This window comes from Aethalodelphis obliquidens, unplaced genomic scaffold (assembly GCF_003676395.1).
Source record: "Aethalodelphis obliquidens isolate GAN/ISIS:26980383/991018 unplaced genomic scaffold, ASM367639v1 scaffold9, whole genome shotgun sequence".
Lineage (NCBI taxonomy): Eukaryota > Metazoa > Chordata > Mammalia > Artiodactyla > Delphinidae > Aethalodelphis > Aethalodelphis obliquidens.
The window spans coordinates 14,573,098-14,592,261 of record NW_020837953.1 but is presented as its reverse complement, the minus strand read 5'-3'; the positions used below and the strand labels follow the sequence as shown (position 1 = coordinate 14,592,261).

Genomic DNA, 19,164 nt, shown 5'->3' with positions numbered 1-19,164 from the left:
TTTGATCTGCAGCTGTCGGTTCTGCCAGGCAGCAATAGCAACCGCTGAAGGGGTACAATTTTTAAAGCAGCTTCACATGCATGACATCACCGAATGATACACCTGCTTGATACTTATTAACAGCCACATCTTACAACTGAGGAAATGGAGGCTCAGAGAGGGAAGTTGATCTGGGTCTAGTGGCTGGACTGAAAGGAAGACCAGAATCAGAGAACACATGGTCTAGTTCACAACGTATGCAATCGTGCTTCATTTTAAAGAGAAGGGTTTGATCCCCTTGGTGTTGATGTGGAGATAAATCCCAACACTTTCTTCCTGCTGCCCTCAGGAGGTGCTGTGAGATTCCCAAATTTCACCCCTTCTGTACCTCATCATTATCTGACATTGTCCTTCCTATGGGGAAGGCTCTGTCTGAGGCTGATGGAGGGAGACCCTGATGGAAGGGATAGTGTCTGGCCTTTCACCTTATCTCACAGCAGACTCCTGAAAGCTGACACTGGACAAGGGTCGGGGGGTGGCGGGGGGAGGCCTAGGTGGCTGGAGGATCCAAGGCTCTCCTTTCTTTTTCCTTATAGAGAAGACTCTTTATCTTTGGGTTTTGGCAGTTTTACTATGATGTGCCAAGGTGAGATTTTCTTTGTATTTATCCTTTGTGGGCTTCCTGATGCTTCTACAATCTGTGGCTTGATTTTTGCCTCTTTTGGAAAATTTTCAGCCATTATCTTTCCCTCTATTCTCTCTCTTCTCTCCTTCTGGAAACCTAATTGCATACATGTTCAACCATTTGACATTGTCCCACACATCTCTTATACTCTATTCTGTATTTTCTAGCCCTCCCCCCCCCACCCCGACCTGGTTCTCTCTGGCTATTTTTCTACCAATCTGTCATCCAGTTCACTAATCCTCTCTTCACCTGTGTCTTCTCTGCTGTAAAATCCATCTATTCAGTTCTTAATTTCAGTTGTTATAACTTTTCAGTTCTAGTATTGCCACTTGATTCTTTTTCATAGATTTCAGTTTTCTTCTGAAAAACTCCCTCTTATGTATTTTCTTGAACATATTAAACTCTTTGAAGTCCATGTCTGAAAACTCCAACATCTGGATCTCTTGTTTTTATTGTCTGTTTTATTGCTTTTGGTTTGGGGTCATTAAGTCTTATCTCCTGTAATGCCAGATCACTTTTTTTTTAAACGCCCAACATTGTAGAGATAGCTTGAGGTCCTGGATGATGTTATCTTCCTTTAGAGAAGATTTACTTTTGCTTCTGACATGCAGCTGAAGAAGGGACAGGCCCAATCTGGGACTGCACTGACTGGGAGCTGTGTTTCAGTCTTCCTGGGTCTGGTCTATATCTGGTTAACCAGTACTTGCAGAGGATAGCCTTTTGGGGCCCCCAACTAAAAGCTGGAGGTGTTTAACAGGGCCTTTCCACTTTTTAAGCCCTAAATTCCAATTTTGACTTCCTAAATCCATGGCCACTGCCCCCTACAAACTGGAAAATGCCTTAAGGGAAAGAGTGAAATAAAATATTATTTTCCAAGATCTTGGCCCCTCAGGTCCTTACTGCCTTGGTAGCTCTCCCATGCCTTTAAACAGATTTCTTAAATGTTTAATCCAGCCTTTTTAGTTACCCTCAGTGAGTGAGTTGGTCTGATACAAGCTAGTCTTTCTTAGCCATAAACAAGTCTATATGAGAATCTGAAATTAGCACTTTCAGATTGCTAACCAGGTTAGTTGTGTTATGTTGAGCACTTTGCAATAACATCTAATTTAATTTTCACAGCATGAGATTAAGTATTATTGTCATATCCCCATTTTGTATATGAGGATATTGAGGCACAGAAAGATTCAAGTTTCCCAAGACCATTGAGTGGCAGTGGTGGGGCCAGGATTTGACAACTGGTGTCTTGACACCAAAGCCTGAGTTCTCAACCCAGTATAGCGCTAGGTTTGCTAAGTGCTTGTTGAATGACAGAAGCACAGGGCAGAGGCTTCTGTGGATAAGCTCCTGTAATCAGTACTTATGCTGCTCAAATATCAACAGCAGAGGAGGACAGGGTGTGTTCTGTGTGTCTCTTAAGGAAGGTAAACTCACTTTGCTCCTTCCTTGGCTTACCACACTCAGTTCAACTAAAGCAAATACCTGCCCAAGGGCTGACCTTCCAGGGGCTAACTGCCAACAAGTGATCCTTACCTGCTCCTGGGAGGCAGAACTGACTCTGGAAGACAGACTGCTCCCAGAGTCTCCACCCCAGGCAGAGAACAGGCTAAGGGCTGATTCCTGAAGTTGCCTCCATCCTGGTTGATTGGGACCTGGAGCACGCAGGGGTGAGGTGTTGAGGTCGTTCAGCTATTGCAATTAATTCAGTCTGCAGCACCATTTCCATCTGGTGGACTGTGGCCCTCCAGCTGGGGCTGGTGGATACTGTTTTGTAGCGAGTGCTCTGGGTGTCATTGGTGCTGTTCACTAAATATTTCTGGTACTCCCGTCTTCTGAACACATGTTATGATTGCACTTTCTGGCCAATTTGTGATTAGGTGGGGCTGTGTGACTAGTTCTGGCCAATGGATTGTGACATTCGTCACTTCTAGGATGGAGTATTTAATTTCAGAAGCAGGACCCTCCGAGTTGGTGCTATTGCTATCCCTTCAAATATCCCTTCAAACCCTTTCTACCTCATCCCAAGGCCAGTCTTCAACCCCATTGCCTGAGCAGGAGGGAAGGTCATTGCTCTGAATCTTGAGTTTTAGAATTGGAACCTTCTCCTTAGTGAGCACCCCAAGCTGCTGAACCTGTAAAGATCATCTCGTTCAATTCCTTCATCTGCAGAGGGGGGACACTGAGGCTAGGAGTGAGGAAGTTCATGGAGGGAGTCTGTGGCCAAGCCAGACCAGAACCTGGCCTTTTCCCACAAAGCCAGGGCTCTGACCATTGCCATTTAGCTGCGTATGACCCTGGTCAGGCAGCCAGAGTCCCCCCTGCCCTGCCTTGGCCTGGGAGGCCTTGTGGACTCTATTTGGGAGTCCAGGCCATAAGCAGTTAGGGGCAGAGGCAGACACTAAGGGGCTGGGCCTCAGATAACCAGGGTTCTTGACTCTGGTCTGGTTGGGCAACTTGGGAGGGCCAGGGCCCCTCTCTGGGCCTCAGCTGCTGAATGTAAAGGGAAAGGTTTAACCAGATTATTGTCTCTGAATCTGTCCTCCTGCTGCTGGTGGTTTGTGAAGGTGGACATGGAAACCAATCAGAAATTACTGCCAATATAGCAAAAGATCTCAAAAAACTGTGCACTTACCTGTAATATGGCTGTTCTTTGCTTTGGGCTGGGATTAAATCATTCCCTTCACCCTGGCCTGCAGAAGTAACCTGATGCTCTGCTGTTCAGGGTGGGGGTGGGGTGGGGGGTAGCTCTGATTTTGGGGAGATGGGCACTCACGTTGAACAGCAACTCTGTGCTAAGCACTTTCCCTGCACTCACACATTTAATCTTTACTATGACCCCGTGGGCTGTTGCCATCCTGAACCCAGTTCACAGTGAGAAACTGAGGCTGGGAGAGGTGAAGAACATTCCCTGGTTTACTCAGTTGTGATAGGTAAAGCTGGGATTTGAACCCAGTTCTGTCAGATTGAAAGCCATGTTGTTTCTGCTACACCAGAATTTCTGCTTACGGAAGGTATAGAGATATTTATTTTAAAAATTAGTAATTGATTATTACTATCCAGCCAATCATCAACAAGCTTGGGGCCCAGGGAGGATGGTCCTCCATAGGTGGATGCAGAGCTCCTAGAGAGGGGGTCTCCGTCTGAAGCCCCTCAGGTCAGCCTGACCCACCCAGTCTCTGAATCTTGGATGTCTGTGTTGTTCTAGAGCAGTTACTTGACCAGGGGCAGTTTCCAGGCCTTCTGGTCCCAGGTTCCTGCTGCAAGGACCCAGGAGCCTCTGGGCAAGGGGGCTGGGGCTTCGGTCCAAGCATCAGGCACTGGTCCCAGCCCCCTGTCTTCCATGTGAGATTGAGTCCCTCATTTGCTCAGTCTGAGCTCTTTCCCCTCACTGTGAACCCCTCTGTTTTCCTTAGCTTTGGCCCCTCTTTTCCCCTTCAGTCCCAGAAATTCTGGGCCAGCCCTCTCCCCTGGCCTCCCCATCCACCACCCTCCATTCCACCCCCATCCTCAGGGAACCTCCTACATCACCATTACTCAGTGCCAGCTTGTTCACTACCCTGGAAGCTCTCAGCTTCTGCCAACTGAATTCTGCCTCCTGGGAGCCCCCAAAGCTGCCACCACCCCCACCCTAGCCAATCCCATGGCTCCCCTACTTCTGCCCAGGCAATAGACATGCGAGAGAGCGCGCACACACACACACACACACACACTCACACGAGGCTCACCCAGATTCTCCAGGCTGGAAACAAGAGAATGAAGAGAGTGAAATCTGGAGGTGTGGCTTCCCAGCTGCTGCGTCTGACACCTGGGCCCCATGATCCTCATCCCTGAGTGCATGTGCACACACACACATCACACGTGTACACTCAGTGGCCAGACATATCCAGAAACACACACACAGATGCATTACACACTGAGAGTTGCAAACACATAGCCAGACACAAAGACCCTCTCAGTTGCCTGCCTATGTGGTAGAAAGAAGCTGTTGCCCAGCAGAGGGACCTCTGGAGACTTCTCTGCCTGGGAGCGTGGAGGCGGACTGCAGATTGGCAGCAGTGGAACTGCCCACCTCCTTCCAAGGCTTTGGGAGGCGCTCTTTCTCCTCCAGCCCAAGTGCCCTGAGGGACTTCAGCATCCTTTGCACGACCGCCCCACCCTGCACCCTCTTAGTTCCTTGGCTCCTCATTTCCAATGCCCAGTTCCTCCGTTCCACCCCAACTATGCTCCCCCTCGTTACCCCAAGGACCTCACCACCCCTGTCATCACCCTGAATCCTTCCACCTCTGAGAAACCCAGCCATCCTACTCTTGACTAAACCCCATGGCGACCACTATAGAAACACCTGCACAGCACCTACTATGTGCCAAACACTGTTTTAAGCCCTTTATATTATTAACTCACTTAAGCCCTATGACAACCATATAGATAGATGCTATTGCCATCTCCAGTTTTGGATGGGGACAAAGAGGCTCAGAGAGGTTGAATCACTTGCCCAGGGTCACAGACATGGTGATAATATGTGGCGGAGCTGGGATTCTGACCTAGGCTGTGTGTCTTCTAAATCTGTGCTCTTCACCACGACTCCACAGCCTCTTGCTGTAACAGTGCTCTGATCTAATGCAATCCTGGAACTCTCTCTACATTTTCTCTGTGAGCCTCTCACCTCTGCTTCTTTCTGCTTTCCACCCGAGAACCCCCACTGCCTTACTTCACTTACCCTCTTGCAGTTTACCTTGTCTTGCAACTTGTTCCTTTGTCCTTCTGCCAAAGCTGCCCAGTGATGCCTCGACCCTGCATCAGTCCAGCTTTCTGTCTCCTCCACGTTTGTGCCCAAACTGCTAAGCTTTGTAGGTGAAAAGAAAATCACCAGCTGGGCAGCAGGGCCCTCGTGCATCCATGTCTCTGGCGTGACTCAGGCCCTCAAGGATCCCGGGGAACGTCCCCCTTCCTAGTCAGTGCTCAGCCCTTCTCACCGCACCTGCACCTCCTGGAGGCACTTGAGCCTCTCCTGCTTGAAACCAAACAAAGCCCCCACCTCCCCCACACCTGCCTGCATCTTGAGAGCACTGTCTGCGCTCCCTACTGTACCTCCTTCTCAAAGGTCAGTCCACTCCCGTCGCGCTTCTGTGCCACCACGCTCCGAAGGCGCTTGCTCCAAGGCCGCCAGTCACCTCCTCGGTGCTGAATTCAGTGAGGACGGTTCAGTCCTTAGCTAACTTGACCTCTCCACAGCTTTGGACCCCTGAACCCTCCCTCCTGGGAACATTCTCTTCCTCTTAGAAACAAGCCCATTAAACTTCATCTTCTCCCACAAAGCCCAGACTCCCAGCCGGAAACCTGGCTTCATCCTTGCACCTCCTCCTCCCTCAGGCTCTCCCCACCACATTTGCAATCTAGTCTGTCACCAGCCCTGCAGATTCTTCCCTCCAGGGGTCTAGAACCCATCCCTTCCTCTCTAGACTCACTGCTACCCCATTCCACTCTCCTCCCCCTTCGCTCCCTGCTGAAACCCCTCCTGGGCTCTCCCAGCCCCAGCTCCCTCCAGGCAGCCCTCTAGATTTTGCTGGAGCGGAGCCGAACTCGCCTGGTGTGGTCGGGTGGCCACGCTGCTCCTGTTGCCTCTATGTTCACCTGGCTAACTCCAGCTCAACCGTCAGAGCGCAGCTGGGACACCGCTTCCTTCAGGAAGCCTTCCTTTGCCTCGGTGATGGGGAACTGCTGTGTCCAGGTCTGTATCCCCCACTGGTCTACCTTGAGGACCAGGATTATATCCACCTTGTTAGCTGCCACATCCCCACTGGAGTGTCTGGGTCTCCCCAGGTGCCCAGGAAATATTGGTTAGACAAATGGTTAAGGTCAGAGGGGCCACTGCGGCCTGCCTTTATCTGTCTCTTGGTTTTGAAGTCGCTCTGTGCCCACTTCTCCCTATTCCCTCCTCACTTTGGGTCTTGGGAGGGTGCGGTGGACAGCTGGGTGGGGACTGGAGGTGGATTCTAGGGCAGATTCTTATTGAGTTAAAGACGGGGGAGGGCTCAGGGTAAAGCAGAGGGGCCCAGGGCAGCCTCTCCATGCTGTGTGTCCCCCTTCTCCTGTTCCCCTCTCTGTCGTTCTCATCTCTTTTCAGAGAACTGTGCTCAAGGCTACAGGTGCTTGACCTCTTGTCTGGGCACTACTCAGTTCCCCTGGGGTTTAGGGCTGGATATGGAGTATCTCCTCCAATCCTAAAGCTACCCTCCCCATCGGCTCCCTTCTCCTTTCATCCCCTTGCCCTCCCTCCAGCCTCCCCCAACGCCTGTAGCTTGCACTTGCCTGAGCCGGTCCAGTGGACACTCCTCTGCTGGTCCTGCCCCCAGGAACCCCCAGGGGAGGAAGGATCCCTAGAGAGGAGGGCAGCCAGCGGGGTGCCAACTTGGAGGGGGGTGCTGGGGGGAGCGGCGGCCGGCCCCCCTCACTCACCCAGCTGGCGGCTTGCAGATCCCCGGCTTAGCGGGTGGGCGGGGGCGTGAGGGCAGAGGGGCTCCAGGGAGCAGCTCCAGGGGACCCGGAGGTGCCGGCAGGGCCCTGGCTGTGGGCTGTGCCGTTCGGAGCGCCCATCTCAGCTTCCTTGCGGCCCCTCGGCTCCCTTTGACCCCCCCGCGGATCAGCGTTCCCACCAAGTCTTCTCTTCTCTTTGGCTCCGGCTCCGCACCGCCCTTCTCCCCTCCCCGCCTCTAGGTTTTAACGCTTTTCAAGCGCCTGGCAATGAACTCCCAGCCGCCCACACACTCTTCAGTCTGGACTTCCTGAGTCCGGGATGGACACATTGCCGTTCACTCTAGAGCGAGGGGTGTAGGTCTCACTGGCTCTGTCTTCAGTTTCTGGCGGATTCCCAACCCTAGGCGGGGGTGGGGCTTGGGGGGCAGATGGGAGGGGGATGGAGCGGTGAGAGCAGGAAGATTTTTCCGGGGATGGGGCTTGTTTTCAGCAACCCTTCTCCAATCACCCTCCACAAATCCTGCATCCTAGAAAGAGGTGTGGCCACGAGCCCCTTATACAGCTCCTGGTGAGATTTGGTGGGATTTGTAAGGGTTTCTTCGGGGGTGGGAGCGGGGAGGGAGCGCTTGGCCTGCCTCCAGGCTGGACTGTGTTGGCGAGGACTGGGTGGGAGTCTGAGGTGCTGATTTTCCAGGACCTGGGGGAGTTCAGCTGGAGGAGCATCTCCAACCCCCTCTTCATTCATTCACTCATCCATTCATAAATCCGCCCTGATGTGAACCACGCGCCAGGCAACCTTCATCCTGACAGTGGCCTGGGAGGGACCACTCATCTTCCACCTGCAGATGAAGAAACTGAGGCTCGAGGCCTCACAGTCTCTTGCCCAGGCCCTGGAGGTGGGAGGGGGGTTGCTGAACCAGTACTGAGTCTTATCCCTAGACTCCAGCGCCAACCTGGTCAGTCCTCCAGGTTGGCCCAGTGGGAATGTGACTTCCAGGGGGCTGCCTGGACTCCCCACCTTTGGTATAGTGTCAGCACCCAGCCCAAGGCTGGCTAGTCACATCCACAGTTGAGGTCAGAACAGGGCTATTGGATAGAACTGATTTCATTTATTGAACAGACCGCTGTCGTATAACCTGTCCCTGTCCCCGCCCCCCCCCCCCCCCCCCCCCCCCACTGAATGGAGGGTTCCGGACCTGCTCGGAGGGGAGAGGGCGCTTTCCCCTAACACTACCCACCGCACCACCCCTGCCTGCTTGGCCCAACCTCAGCTTCTTCCAAAGCATGGATGGGGAGAAGTCACGTGTCTCCACAGGGCCACTACTGGGACCAGGTGAAGGGGGTGGGGGTCAGGGGTAGAGATGCAGTTGGGGAGGAGGTATCTGGACACTCACCTGGACTGGGGGAAGGGAGTTCTCAGGAAGCCCATGGCAGGGGAAAGAGAGGAAACAGGCCCAGGCCTTGAGAACTCCAGAGTTTCAAGGGTCCTTGGAGCCCCACCCAGTTCTTCCCCAAAGGACATAGCTCTTGCCTTTTCACGTGTTCATTTCCTAATTTAATCCGCTCTGATGCCCAACGCTGCTCTGTGCCTGGCCCTGCCAGGCATCTGGGATACCATAGCCCTGCCTGGGGGAGATCATGGCTGGGAAGGGTTGATGGTGGGTAAGGGGGGCACCACAATCCCTACAGCTCGGCACCACCTTCCCCACTTCCACCCCATCCACCTCTAGGCATCTCTTTGGGGTGCTGCTGGTGAGGATGAAGATGGACCAGAGGAAGCATTTCCTTACTGATCAAGGAAACCAGGCCCGAGTTATTGTTGATGACGATGATGTTGAGGAAAAGGAGAAGGGAGAGGGAGCAGGCGGGAGGGAAATGCAAGGAGGGGGACACTGACTTCCCTCGGGCTGGAGGAACAAAGGTCTCCCCAGCCCAGCAGCATTTGTGAAATTTGTTCTATCCATTCAGGTCTGTCCCACTGTGGTCAGGGAGTTGGTCCCTGGGGCCTGTGCAGAGGGCAGCAGAGGGTAGAGCCGTGGGTGGGGAGAGAGAAGAGGCCTGGATGCGAGGTTTGGGACAATCTCTCACCATGGGACTTGATGAGTCCTTTTCCTGCAGGGCCTCAGCTTTCCCCTCTGTACAATAGGGTGCTCTCTCCTGCTTTTGGTGTGGTTTTCCAACATCCACTGGGTACCTTCCACGTGCCTGGCCCTCAGCGCCCCCACTCTCGTGAGGGGGAAATAGAGGCCACTCAGAGTGCTGGGGGCTGTGATGGAGGGGAGCCCTGGGGCTGTGGGAGCACAGAGAAGTCAGGGGAGGCTTCCAAGAAGAGGTGTCATCTGCACTGATTCTTGAAGAATGAGACTCTTCCTAGCTTGTCTTTTGCTCACCAACGAGGACAGAGGCCACATGGAGACGATGTCTCCACAGAAGTCATACAACTCTGCTTCCCCCTGAGGTTGCAGGCGTATGAGGAGTGGCATGGAGGGAGGAGCAATGTTTCCTGTACAGCCTGGCTCCAAACCCTGTACACATGTGGAGCCCGGGAAAGCCTAGGGAATTGTTTTTCCACTAAATTTAAGCCATTTGACATTTATTGAGCACTTACTGTGTACCATGATGGTAACTGGAAAAGGGCAATAGACAGTAGGTTTAAACAGGATTAGTAACTGTTTTGTGAAAAAGAAGACTTCAACCTGCCTGGAGGGTGTCGAAAGAGGGAGACAGAGGCTGGTGGAAGAGGATGAGGAGGGCATTGTGGTTAAGGGGACACTTGGAAGGAGGCCTTTAAGGATGGGGGATCTGATAGGCAGAGAGGAGCAGAGTGGGGGGCATCCAGGAGAACACAGGCCAAGGCTTGGGAGCTGGAACGTGTTTCGATGGTTCAGGAGCAGTGAGAGGGTGGGGAGAAAAGGAAGGCTGGAGGTCTTGTTTGCAGTCAGATCATGAAAAGCCTTAAATAGTGGAGTCAAACCCCAAGAGTCTCAGCACAGGGCTCAGCTCAGGAGACACCTCCTCCTGGAAGCCTCCAGGCCCGTGCGTCACCTGGGCTCCTGTCAAGGCAGCGACCATTTTGTTTTTCTAGGCTATGCCGCTGTCTGGTTCACTGCTGCTCAGGGCCCATTCCTGAGGAGCTGCCTGGAGCTTTTGATATTCAGGGGAGTCTGGTCCAGGCCCTCTATGCAGCCAGTGAGCTCCTGAGGCCCAGGGCCAGGCCCAGACCCGGTGTGGTTCCTGTGAGCCTGTGGTTCACTTCCCTGGCCAGGCTGGAGCAAGAGACTGGGGTATCACTGGGCCCCAAATTCCAGAGGATCCAGACAGTAGATCAAAAAGGGAAGAAAGCCAAGCAGCAGTTCAGAGAGAAAATCCAGGTCAAGAGCCTGAAACCAGAGACACCGTGGTCCAGGCCCCACCCCACTACAGGGAATCCATTTCCAATGGTCTTGGTGAAAGCAGGTCTGGCATCTCCAGGACCTGGTTCATCTCTGGTTTGGACCCGGGCAGGCTCTGAGATTGGGGTAGCGGGTGGGAAGAGAGGGCAGGGCAGGGGGCAGCCCGTCAGCCCCTGCCTCAGCCCTCCCCAGCCCCCCTTCCCCCTGGCTTCAGCTTCTCCAGGGTTCTGCTCACGGTGGACAGGCTGCTGCGGACTCCTGCGGGAGAGACCAGGACAGGCCTTGCTGAGTAGACAGGTCCCGGGTCAGGGCCACCCAGAGGGACCCGGGGTCAGAGCGGGCTAGAATGGGGAGGGAGGGAGGCATGGATGGTCAGAGTGGCCCTTCTGGAGGACAGCAGCATGGTGTGGGTGTTAGAGGCAGGACTCGGGGCTGAAGGCCTGGTTTCTGGCCGCACCACTTCCTGGCTGCCTCACGTAATCTCCCTGTGCCTCAGTTGGCCCATATATAAAGTGGGGCTAATTATAGCACCTGCCTGTTCTGAGAATGAAACAAATTAACACATGGAAAGTGCTGGGCAGGGTGTCTGGAATAGGCACTTCCACTGGCAGCAGACACAGGATGGAGGCATCTTTGAGAAACTCTTGCTCTGGCATCCTCCAGTGTGTGGGGAGGAGGGAGGAGGGAGATGCCCAGTTTCAGGTACCCGCTCTGAGAGCTGGATTCCACAGTGGAAGAGGAGAGTGAGAAAATAAGCGGGCATGGGGCCTAGGGCAGGGAAGGGGGCAGTGCGGTGTCATGCTGGGCCTGACAGAGAAACCCTGGGGACCAGAGCAGCTGAGCTCAGCTGGGAGCAAGAAGGGTTCTGACTAAGCTCATGGAAGAAATACCCAACGCTGCTGCCTCCCTGTGATCGGAGAAGTCCCCTCTGCACTTCCCTCAAGGTTTCCCCACAGAGCTGTGCACCCAGAGGGGGAAGATGGCAGATGGACTCTGGGATTTCTGGAACTTACCTTCTTTATTACCATTGGCGCTGGATCTTCCTTCCCCGTGGTCTGGCCCTGGCTGGGGGTGGATTCTTAGGCTCCCTATAGGATGAGACCACCCCAAGCCCCCTGGTTACCAAGCCATTCTCAAATCAAGTCCAGCTTTGGGAAGGGAAGGCCCTCCTGTTATCTACTCTCCATCCCTGCTGCTGTCTTTGCTCCACTACATCCCTTTACGTCTCCCACGTGATCTGAGCTGATCTGGGGAGAGGAGTGAAGGTGGAAGAAATGGGCCCTGGAAGGAGAGGGTGGCAGATTTTTATTTTATTTTATTATTATTATTTTTTTGCGGTACATGGGCCTCTCACTGTTGTGGCCTCTCCCATTGCGGAGCACAGGCTCCGGAAGCGCAGGCTCAGTGGCCATGGCTCACGGGCCCAGCCGCTCCACGGCATGTGGAATCTTCCTGGACTGGGGCACGAACCCGTGTCCCCTGAATCGGCAGGTGGACTCTCAACCACTGTGCCACCAGGGAAGCCCAAGGTGGCAGATTTTTAAGGAAGTGGAGGTCCTGGGGAGACCCAGGGATACGTAGCCCCACAGGATTGATGGAGATGGGAGCGCATATGTGGGGAACTGAGAAGAGGAGGCAAGCTGTACAAGGGTCCTAAGGTCTCACACACAGCCAGTACCAGCGACACACGTGGGCTCGGCTCCACTGCAGAGCGGGCCACAGACTTACAAACAAAGCGTCTCACCCAGTCCTCTGCTGGGGGCCGGGGAGAGGACTCACCTATCGTAGGCAGCATGCGGTCCAGGTTGAACCGAGCCTTCAGGAAGGGGTAGGCCAAGATGAGGAGCCCTGAGAAGAGAGACACAGAGGGGTTCCGTGATGGGGAGGGAGCCTGTTTAGTCTGAGCTGCATGAAGCTGTGGGCTGTGAGCCTGGGGGTGGATTATGGGTGAGCATGGGAGGAACCCCAGTGGCAGGGTTGGGACTGTGGGTGTGTAAATGCAGCCTGTGAGTGTGTGCGTGGGGGGTTCCCCAATACCCGGCCCCAGGAGGGGTTGGGGAGCAGTGCCTTCTGCGGAAGGGGCTACAGGCTGTGAAGGCCCAGGCTCCTGGCTCCACACCGCCCAGGTGATGAGCAGGTTGGCTTTCTTCCTTCCCAGCTGGCTGGAAATGGGCCCATTGACACTCCCCAACTCTCTGATGTCCCACCCTCCCCTAGGGCCCCCAGGGCAGGACTGGGGGTGCTCCTCAGTGTGCTCCTTTTCACCCAGACCTGGGGAGGGGGTAGCAGAAGAGCGGGTCCTGCTCTGCCCACTCCCAAGGGTCTGTGGCCCTTGGCCTGAGTTCACAGGTACAGATGCCCAGAGCCCACCAGCCTCGTGCTTCTGCTTCTGCTTGTGGCCCAGGGCGGCGGAGTGGGGCGAGGGATGGTACCCAACACCACTGTGGGGAGGTGAGTGGGACTGGCCCAGATAGATGCCTGGACAGACAGATCTGCTGCTGCGACATTTGGGAAAAGAAAAGGAAGCCTTCTCTCTGAGCTAGATCCTGTTCTGGCTCAAGGAGGGTCCCACAGAGAATTCTGTTCTCTTCCACCTGCTCCCCATCAACTCAGCCCCAGCAGGCTTATGAGTCCCAACACTAACCTAACAGCCCAGGGCTTGGGACTGGGAGCCGGAGCTGGAGTAGCCCAAGAGGAGTGGTTGCCAGCGCCTCCTCCACACCTGCTGACCCCTGCAGTGCGCTGCGGGAATCTCACCCCAATCTCCCTCTCCCTCCCCGTACCCACCCCCCACCATGGCTGCCTTGCTCACACCTCTTGCTTCCGTCCTCCCCAACCAAATTCCTGATGACCCAGCTCTTCCCTCCATTTCTCGTTCACCTGACCATGGCCCCGGCTCCCTCTCCGAGCCCAGCACCTGCTCACCCACAGCAGCGGCACCAATAAAGATTCCACCCACGGCAGCTGCAGCTTTGGACACGGAGACACCAATGATGATGCTGCCGGCCACCAGGCCGAGGGCCACGCAGGCCAGCTGCAGGCAGCGGAAGTCTCTGCTGCTGATGGGGATGTCCATGCAGGCCCACCCGGGGCACAGTCTCCAGCCAGCGGAGCCTTTTCCCCTGAAGAGCCCTGGAGGTCTCAGTCCTCTTGGATGTCTCCTTGCTGGAGCTCCACCTTTAGGGAGGGAGTTTCTGGGCAGTAAGATTCTGGGCTGGTAACCCGTGGCTTTATCTGCAACCCTATCTGACAATAGTCTTAGCTAGGATCTCTCCCAGGTCGCCCCAGCTTACTCTTCCTCCCCTAAAGACCCCTGAAGCTGGAAGCCACTCTCGGAACTTCTGCCTGCTCACATCCTGCCTTGGTTGCCAGAATTCTGGAGAGCTGGGACTGCCCCACGGGCTCCTCCCCTGTCAGCCTCCTCTCGGGAGAGCTCAGCCCGAGCTCCCCTGCCCAGGACCTCCCCTGCCCAGGACCTCCTGCCCCAGCTCCCTGGAGCCTGCTCAGCTGCCACTGAGCCTCAGCCTATTAAAGTTTAAAGCAATGGAGGTGGGAGGCGGGGCTGGTCCAGAGGACGTGGCTTCCTCAGAGATGCAGGCGGCAGGAGGTGCTGAGTTATTTATGAGGTTGCAATGTGAGCTGCTGCCCACAGGCCCACTAGGGCAGTCAGCCCAGGTTCCACTGTTGGTCCTGGACGGGGCAGGATGAGCGGGCGGCTTCACGTGCGGCTCGGCAGCCAGAGATGTGAGGAGACTCCTTGGCCACATGCTCAGGACCCACTCTGCTGTCCCTTTGGTTGGAGGTACACCTGGGGGCCTCTGCTTGGGGACTCAGAGACAGAGGCATGGAAGGAGACCTGGACGAGGCTCAGGAGACAGGAACAGCGACGGGGACAGGAGGAGGAGGGGGAGAGGGTCCTGCCAAGTCCCCTCGCTAACCCCCCCTCTCCCCCTCCCCCCTCCCATCAACCTCTGGGCCCCCAGGCAGGGCTGAGGTGTCCTAGTATGAGGACGATCTCAGGCGACCCTCTCCTCCTCAGGTAGGCTTCCTTTCAGTTGCCAGTGGGCTGAGAAGGTGAGCCCTTCCATCTGCCCTGGGATCCCGGGTGGGGGGCTGACAGGGAAGAACAGTGGTGGGTGCAGGGGTGGGAGGAAACACATGCAAGCTAGGGGGCTAGAGTTGGGAAGAGGAACTGGCAGGGGCTGGGTGTCAGCAGTCGGGGTCAGGAGACGGGGACAAGGCTGGCGCCTCCTGACCTCTGGGCTGAGCTCTGCCCAGCCTGTCTGACCTACTTGCAGAAGCCACCAAGTGAAGGCCGGGCAGCGGTAACCCAGCCCAGCCCGGCCCCGCACCCCAGTGCCAGCCCTCATCGCTAATTGCATTCTCTGGCCGTTAATGTATCAGCACAGTTCCCAGGGTCCCATCACCAGCCCCACTGGCCTCTCTTTGGATCTCCTGTCTCTCCGCTCCATGTCTGCCGTCCGATGCAGCCAGGCCCAAGGCCTCTGGCCTCCACCTGCCTCCACAGCTCCTCCTGCCCCTGGACCCCCCCTCCTCTGTGGCCCTTCTGCTAGTGTGTACCTGGCCTCTGCCATCTGGAGAACCCTCATCCTGCAGGACCCTGCAGAGCCATTCCTGAGGGCTCCTGAGTGGCTGCATCCCCACGCTGAAGTGCCTGCCACCTGTCTCCTCTGTAGACGGTGAGCCCCCTGAGGGCAGGTTCAGGGCGTGAGCACCACTGAGTGGCCAGTGGGCACCCAGGCTGGGCTTCTGGACACAAGGACAGAGCTTGGGGAGGGCTTGGACCTGTACGATCACCTCAGGTCGGCAGAGAAGAGGGCCGCGGGCACCATGGGACCTCTGTCTCTAACAGGAGGCTTTCCTGGGTGGGGGTAGGGGCCTGGGAAGGACAGGGTCATCTGACTGAGCATCAACTGAGGGAAGGCCCTGTCAGGAAGCTGGAGTGAGGCCTGGCCGGGGACACGTGTGAACTCAAAGGTTTGAAGAGAGGAGGGGTGACCACAGAGCACCGATGGACCCCAGGGCCATGTTCCCGGCCCCCATACGAGGAAGGCCCTGGAGGTGGGCATCCCAGCCACAGCTGCTGCTGCCAACATCCCCTGTGCCTCTCGCCAGGATGAGGTCTGATTATTCCTCTAATTAGGCATCAAATGACAACACATGTCTCTGTCACACAATTTATCCCCCACTGACTAGTTTTAGAAGGAGCCATCAAAATAGTTGTCCATGAAAACGTGTTCCTGAGACATGCAGCTTTGGGAACCTGAACACCCTCCACAATGCCCCCCCACCCCACCCCTCCGCCCCTATTAAGTGTTTGCATAACTCTGGCCAGGCAGGGCCTGTGCCGGCTCCTCTCCTGGTGTCAGGCTGAGGGCGACGCTCCCATACCATCAGCAAGACAGAGGCTCCCCGGCCACATCTCCGAGGTGGGCACCTTGCACTGTGGGACTCACTTTGCTCATCTGGTGAATGGGGATGGGGATGGCAGGGGCCAGAGTCAGGGATGCCTGTGCATTGTGGGTTTCAGATTCCAGAACACCCTGACCTCTAAAAACCGGAGACAAATTCTAAATTAGAGTTTTCCTTTGACACTGTAAATCCCTCAGGGCACAGAGGCAGAGCAGAGCATATGGAGGAGAGACACATTAAGCCACCATCAGTTACAAGATCACAGAACCTCCCAGCTCCTTTCCAGAACAGATGGGGAGACCGAGACATGGGGAGGTGGAAGGACGGCTTCAGAGTCCATGATGGAACCCAACGTCCAGATTCCCCGCTCAGCTGGGAGGTACGCTAGCACATCTCTAAATTATCTTATTGGAGGTGGGAGGAATTGGCAACCCCATCATTAGAGGGAGACATGGTGTTCAGAAGAATCAGTCGAGGCCTGCGTCGTTCCCACATGACAGGAGTGTCGCTAAAGGCTACTGGAAACTTGTGACACCTGCTCCTCTGTTGATTACAAATGTAGAGAGGGAGACTTGCCAATTCTTTCCTCAATACTGGCCGTACCAGCTCTGAGAAAGAAAGTGCATGCTTGCCCTTGGGTGATGATCTTACTGGCACAGGTGGATGAGATGGGAGCCCCAGGCTCTAGAGCCTGACCACCCTACACTTCCCCATCCCCAAGCTCAGAGCCCTCCTAGCTGAAGCCTCGGTCCTCCAGGCCCCCGGATCCAGTGTGGCTAGGCCGTGAGTCACTGCTGAACTCTGTCACAAAATCTCTTTGTCTGACAGGGAGGCCAGGGCTGGAGGGTGCCTGCCTATGCTCTTTCCTTCCTGGAAGCACCAAGTCCAAGGGTGGCATGGGGGTGGGGAGAAAGAGTGGGTGAAAAGGCCTCAGCTTGGTTTAGTTCTGTTTATTTTCCTTGAGGGGTGAGGACCCTGGAAAAGAGCTTGATTAATTCACCGATCCCTTGGGGGACAGGCAGCTTTCCTGGACTGTTTGGAAGCTGAAGTCGGGGAAGTGGCTTCCAAGGCAACTGCTACCATGGCAACAAGAGTGCCAGCCGTGGGGGGACCTTGCTTCTCGCTGCTCCCCTCAGACCTCAGCAGCTGGAGCAGTTGGCATGGGACTAGGGCACTGCTGTTCACCAAGCTGGATCTGGAGAGGGGCAGTCAGCCAGAAGGGAGGAGGGGACCTCAGAGCTCAGGCAGGTGGACACTTGGAGGGAGAAAGACTCCCTCCCTGTACCTGAGCCCCCAGACGGAGCTCAGACAGGAGTCCTCAGGGTCCATTTGAATCAGGATGGGCTGGGGTCGAGGCCTGCCGAGACTGGATTTGAGGCAAGAAGCCTGAGGTCCAGGACACTCCAGCCCTCTCCTAAGGGCAGCCTGCACGTGAGCCCTAGAGCTGGGGCTCTGGATGCCACAGTTCCAGGCCCCAGGGCCTCCCTCAGCATGTCTGCCTCTGCCCAGCAGAGCCAGGCACATGGCCTGGTCCCCAGAAAGGGCAAGGGACTTCCCAAGGTCACCTAGTGAACAGTGGTAAAGGAAAGACTAGGATCCAGGGCTCCAGCCCCCAACCTGGCTCTTCCCGTGGCATAACAGCTGCCCCGTGGGGACAGGGACCCCCACCAAGAGGGACAGAGCAGCCTGCCAGCAGGAGGATCCCACAAAGGGCCAGAGGCCAGCCCCGTGTGGAAAGGCCAAACACATCTCCACCCACACAAGCCAAGAAGAAGGTTTCCTCATCTCCATCACTGGGGCCCAGTTGAGCAATTATGCCCCAGGAGACAACAATAAAAGTAACTACAACCATCACGGCTACTGTAATATTTATTGAGCACTTACTATGTGTGCTTGGAACTGCTCTAAACACTTTACATTTATTAATTTGTAACTTTCACAGTAGCACCACGAGGTAAGCACTAGCCTCCCCCATTTTTGGTCTAAGAAACTGAGACCCTCAGAGATTGTGTAACTTGCCCAGGGCCCAAGGCCAGTAAGTGGAAGAGCTGGGATTTGGACCCAGGTAGCACAGCTCTGGGTATCAGGTCTCTGGGAAGAATTCCAGTTCTACCTTCCTAGCTCTACAGCTGTGGGCAAGCTATTTTTTTCCTTTTTCCGCTTGGTTCTTCATGTTAAGTGGGGTAAATAGCACCTTACCTCATATAACTGCTCTGAGAATTAAATGAGGTAATGCCTGTGAGCTTCTCAGAAAGCACTTGTTACTTAGTAAGCGCACAATGACGCCAGCAAAACCAAAGTAGGCACAGTAGCATTTAAGCAGAGCTGTGGATGAGAGAGGCCTTGCCAGGGGGACCTGGGGAGTGGGATGGGTGGAATACTCGGTCCAGGAAGCTCCTGTAAGTCACATCCCTGCTGGACCAACCTGGAGGATTGACCAGGGTGGGGCTGGAGTCCAGAGACAAAAGTCACACCCTGCTTCCCAGTCTCCAGGGACAAGGAGACTGGGTCAAAAGGCTCAGATTCTGCAGGCCAATTTATCCAGCCCATCCCACACCGGGTAGATGAAGAGGGGACGTGAGGATGGTACGGGTTCCTGCAAAGGAAGGACCATCAACAAAAAGTATGTCCTCGTTGACATGGAGGATTCACGGTGCAGAACACCTGGCAGCCTGGCCCATGACCTGTCCCCACAGGGAAGAGCCCCGCACCCCACCTCAGCTCTCTGCTCCCCCAGGGAGCAAAGCTGGCAGCAGTGCCCAGTCTTCTGCCCTGACACTCAGACCTCCCTCTGCCACCTCCTTGGGAATTTCTAAAGGCCCTCCCCATACAGTCTTCTGAGTCTGGTTCTGAGGATTACTAAGGCAATGCGCACAGAAGCCTTCTGCTTGAAGAAGGTGAGGACTGTGGATCGAGGCGCCATTTTTCTTTGTTACTAACTCTGGCAGGACAAGCACAGTCCCAGGCACACGATGGAGCCTCAAGAAAGGCTTAGTGCTGCTTCAGACAGACGGGACTCTGCTCCACTTGGGTGGGTGGGCTGGGCTGGGTACAGGGCACGCCTGTTGAAGTGCTTTTTGAAGCCAGCTTGTGTGATGGTTGCTGACACGGCCTCTTCCACTGGATAGGGAGATCCTAAAAGGCAGAGGCTGTTTCCCACTTATCTCTGGGTCCTGGCACAGAAAAGGAGATTGACAAATGTTT

General features: G+C 55.3%; 1 protein-coding gene across 2 annotated transcripts; it reads right to left on the bottom strand.

Moving 5' to 3' along the window:
• Nucleotides 1-10,116: 10,116 nt before the first annotated feature.
• On the bottom strand, nucleotides 10,117-13,603 carry KNCN (kinocilin). Of its 2 annotated transcripts, XM_027108680.1 has the most exons (4): nucleotides 13,453-13,603; nucleotides 12,307-12,375; nucleotides 11,541-11,615; nucleotides 10,117-10,785 (listed from the first exon to the last, which is right to left on the bottom strand). In XM_027108680.1, the coding sequence occupies exons 1-4, from the start codon at nucleotides 13,601-13,603 to the stop codon at nucleotides 10,706-10,708; spliced, it is 375 nt and encodes a 124-aa protein (XP_026964481.1). In that variant the 3' UTR covers nucleotides 10,117-10,705. The 2 variants fall into 2 exon arrangements, with proteins under 2 accessions (XP_026964481.1, XP_026964482.1); XM_027108681.1 differs by lacking the exon at nucleotides 12,307-12,375.
• Between the last annotated feature and the right edge of the window lie 5,561 nt (nucleotides 13,604-19,164).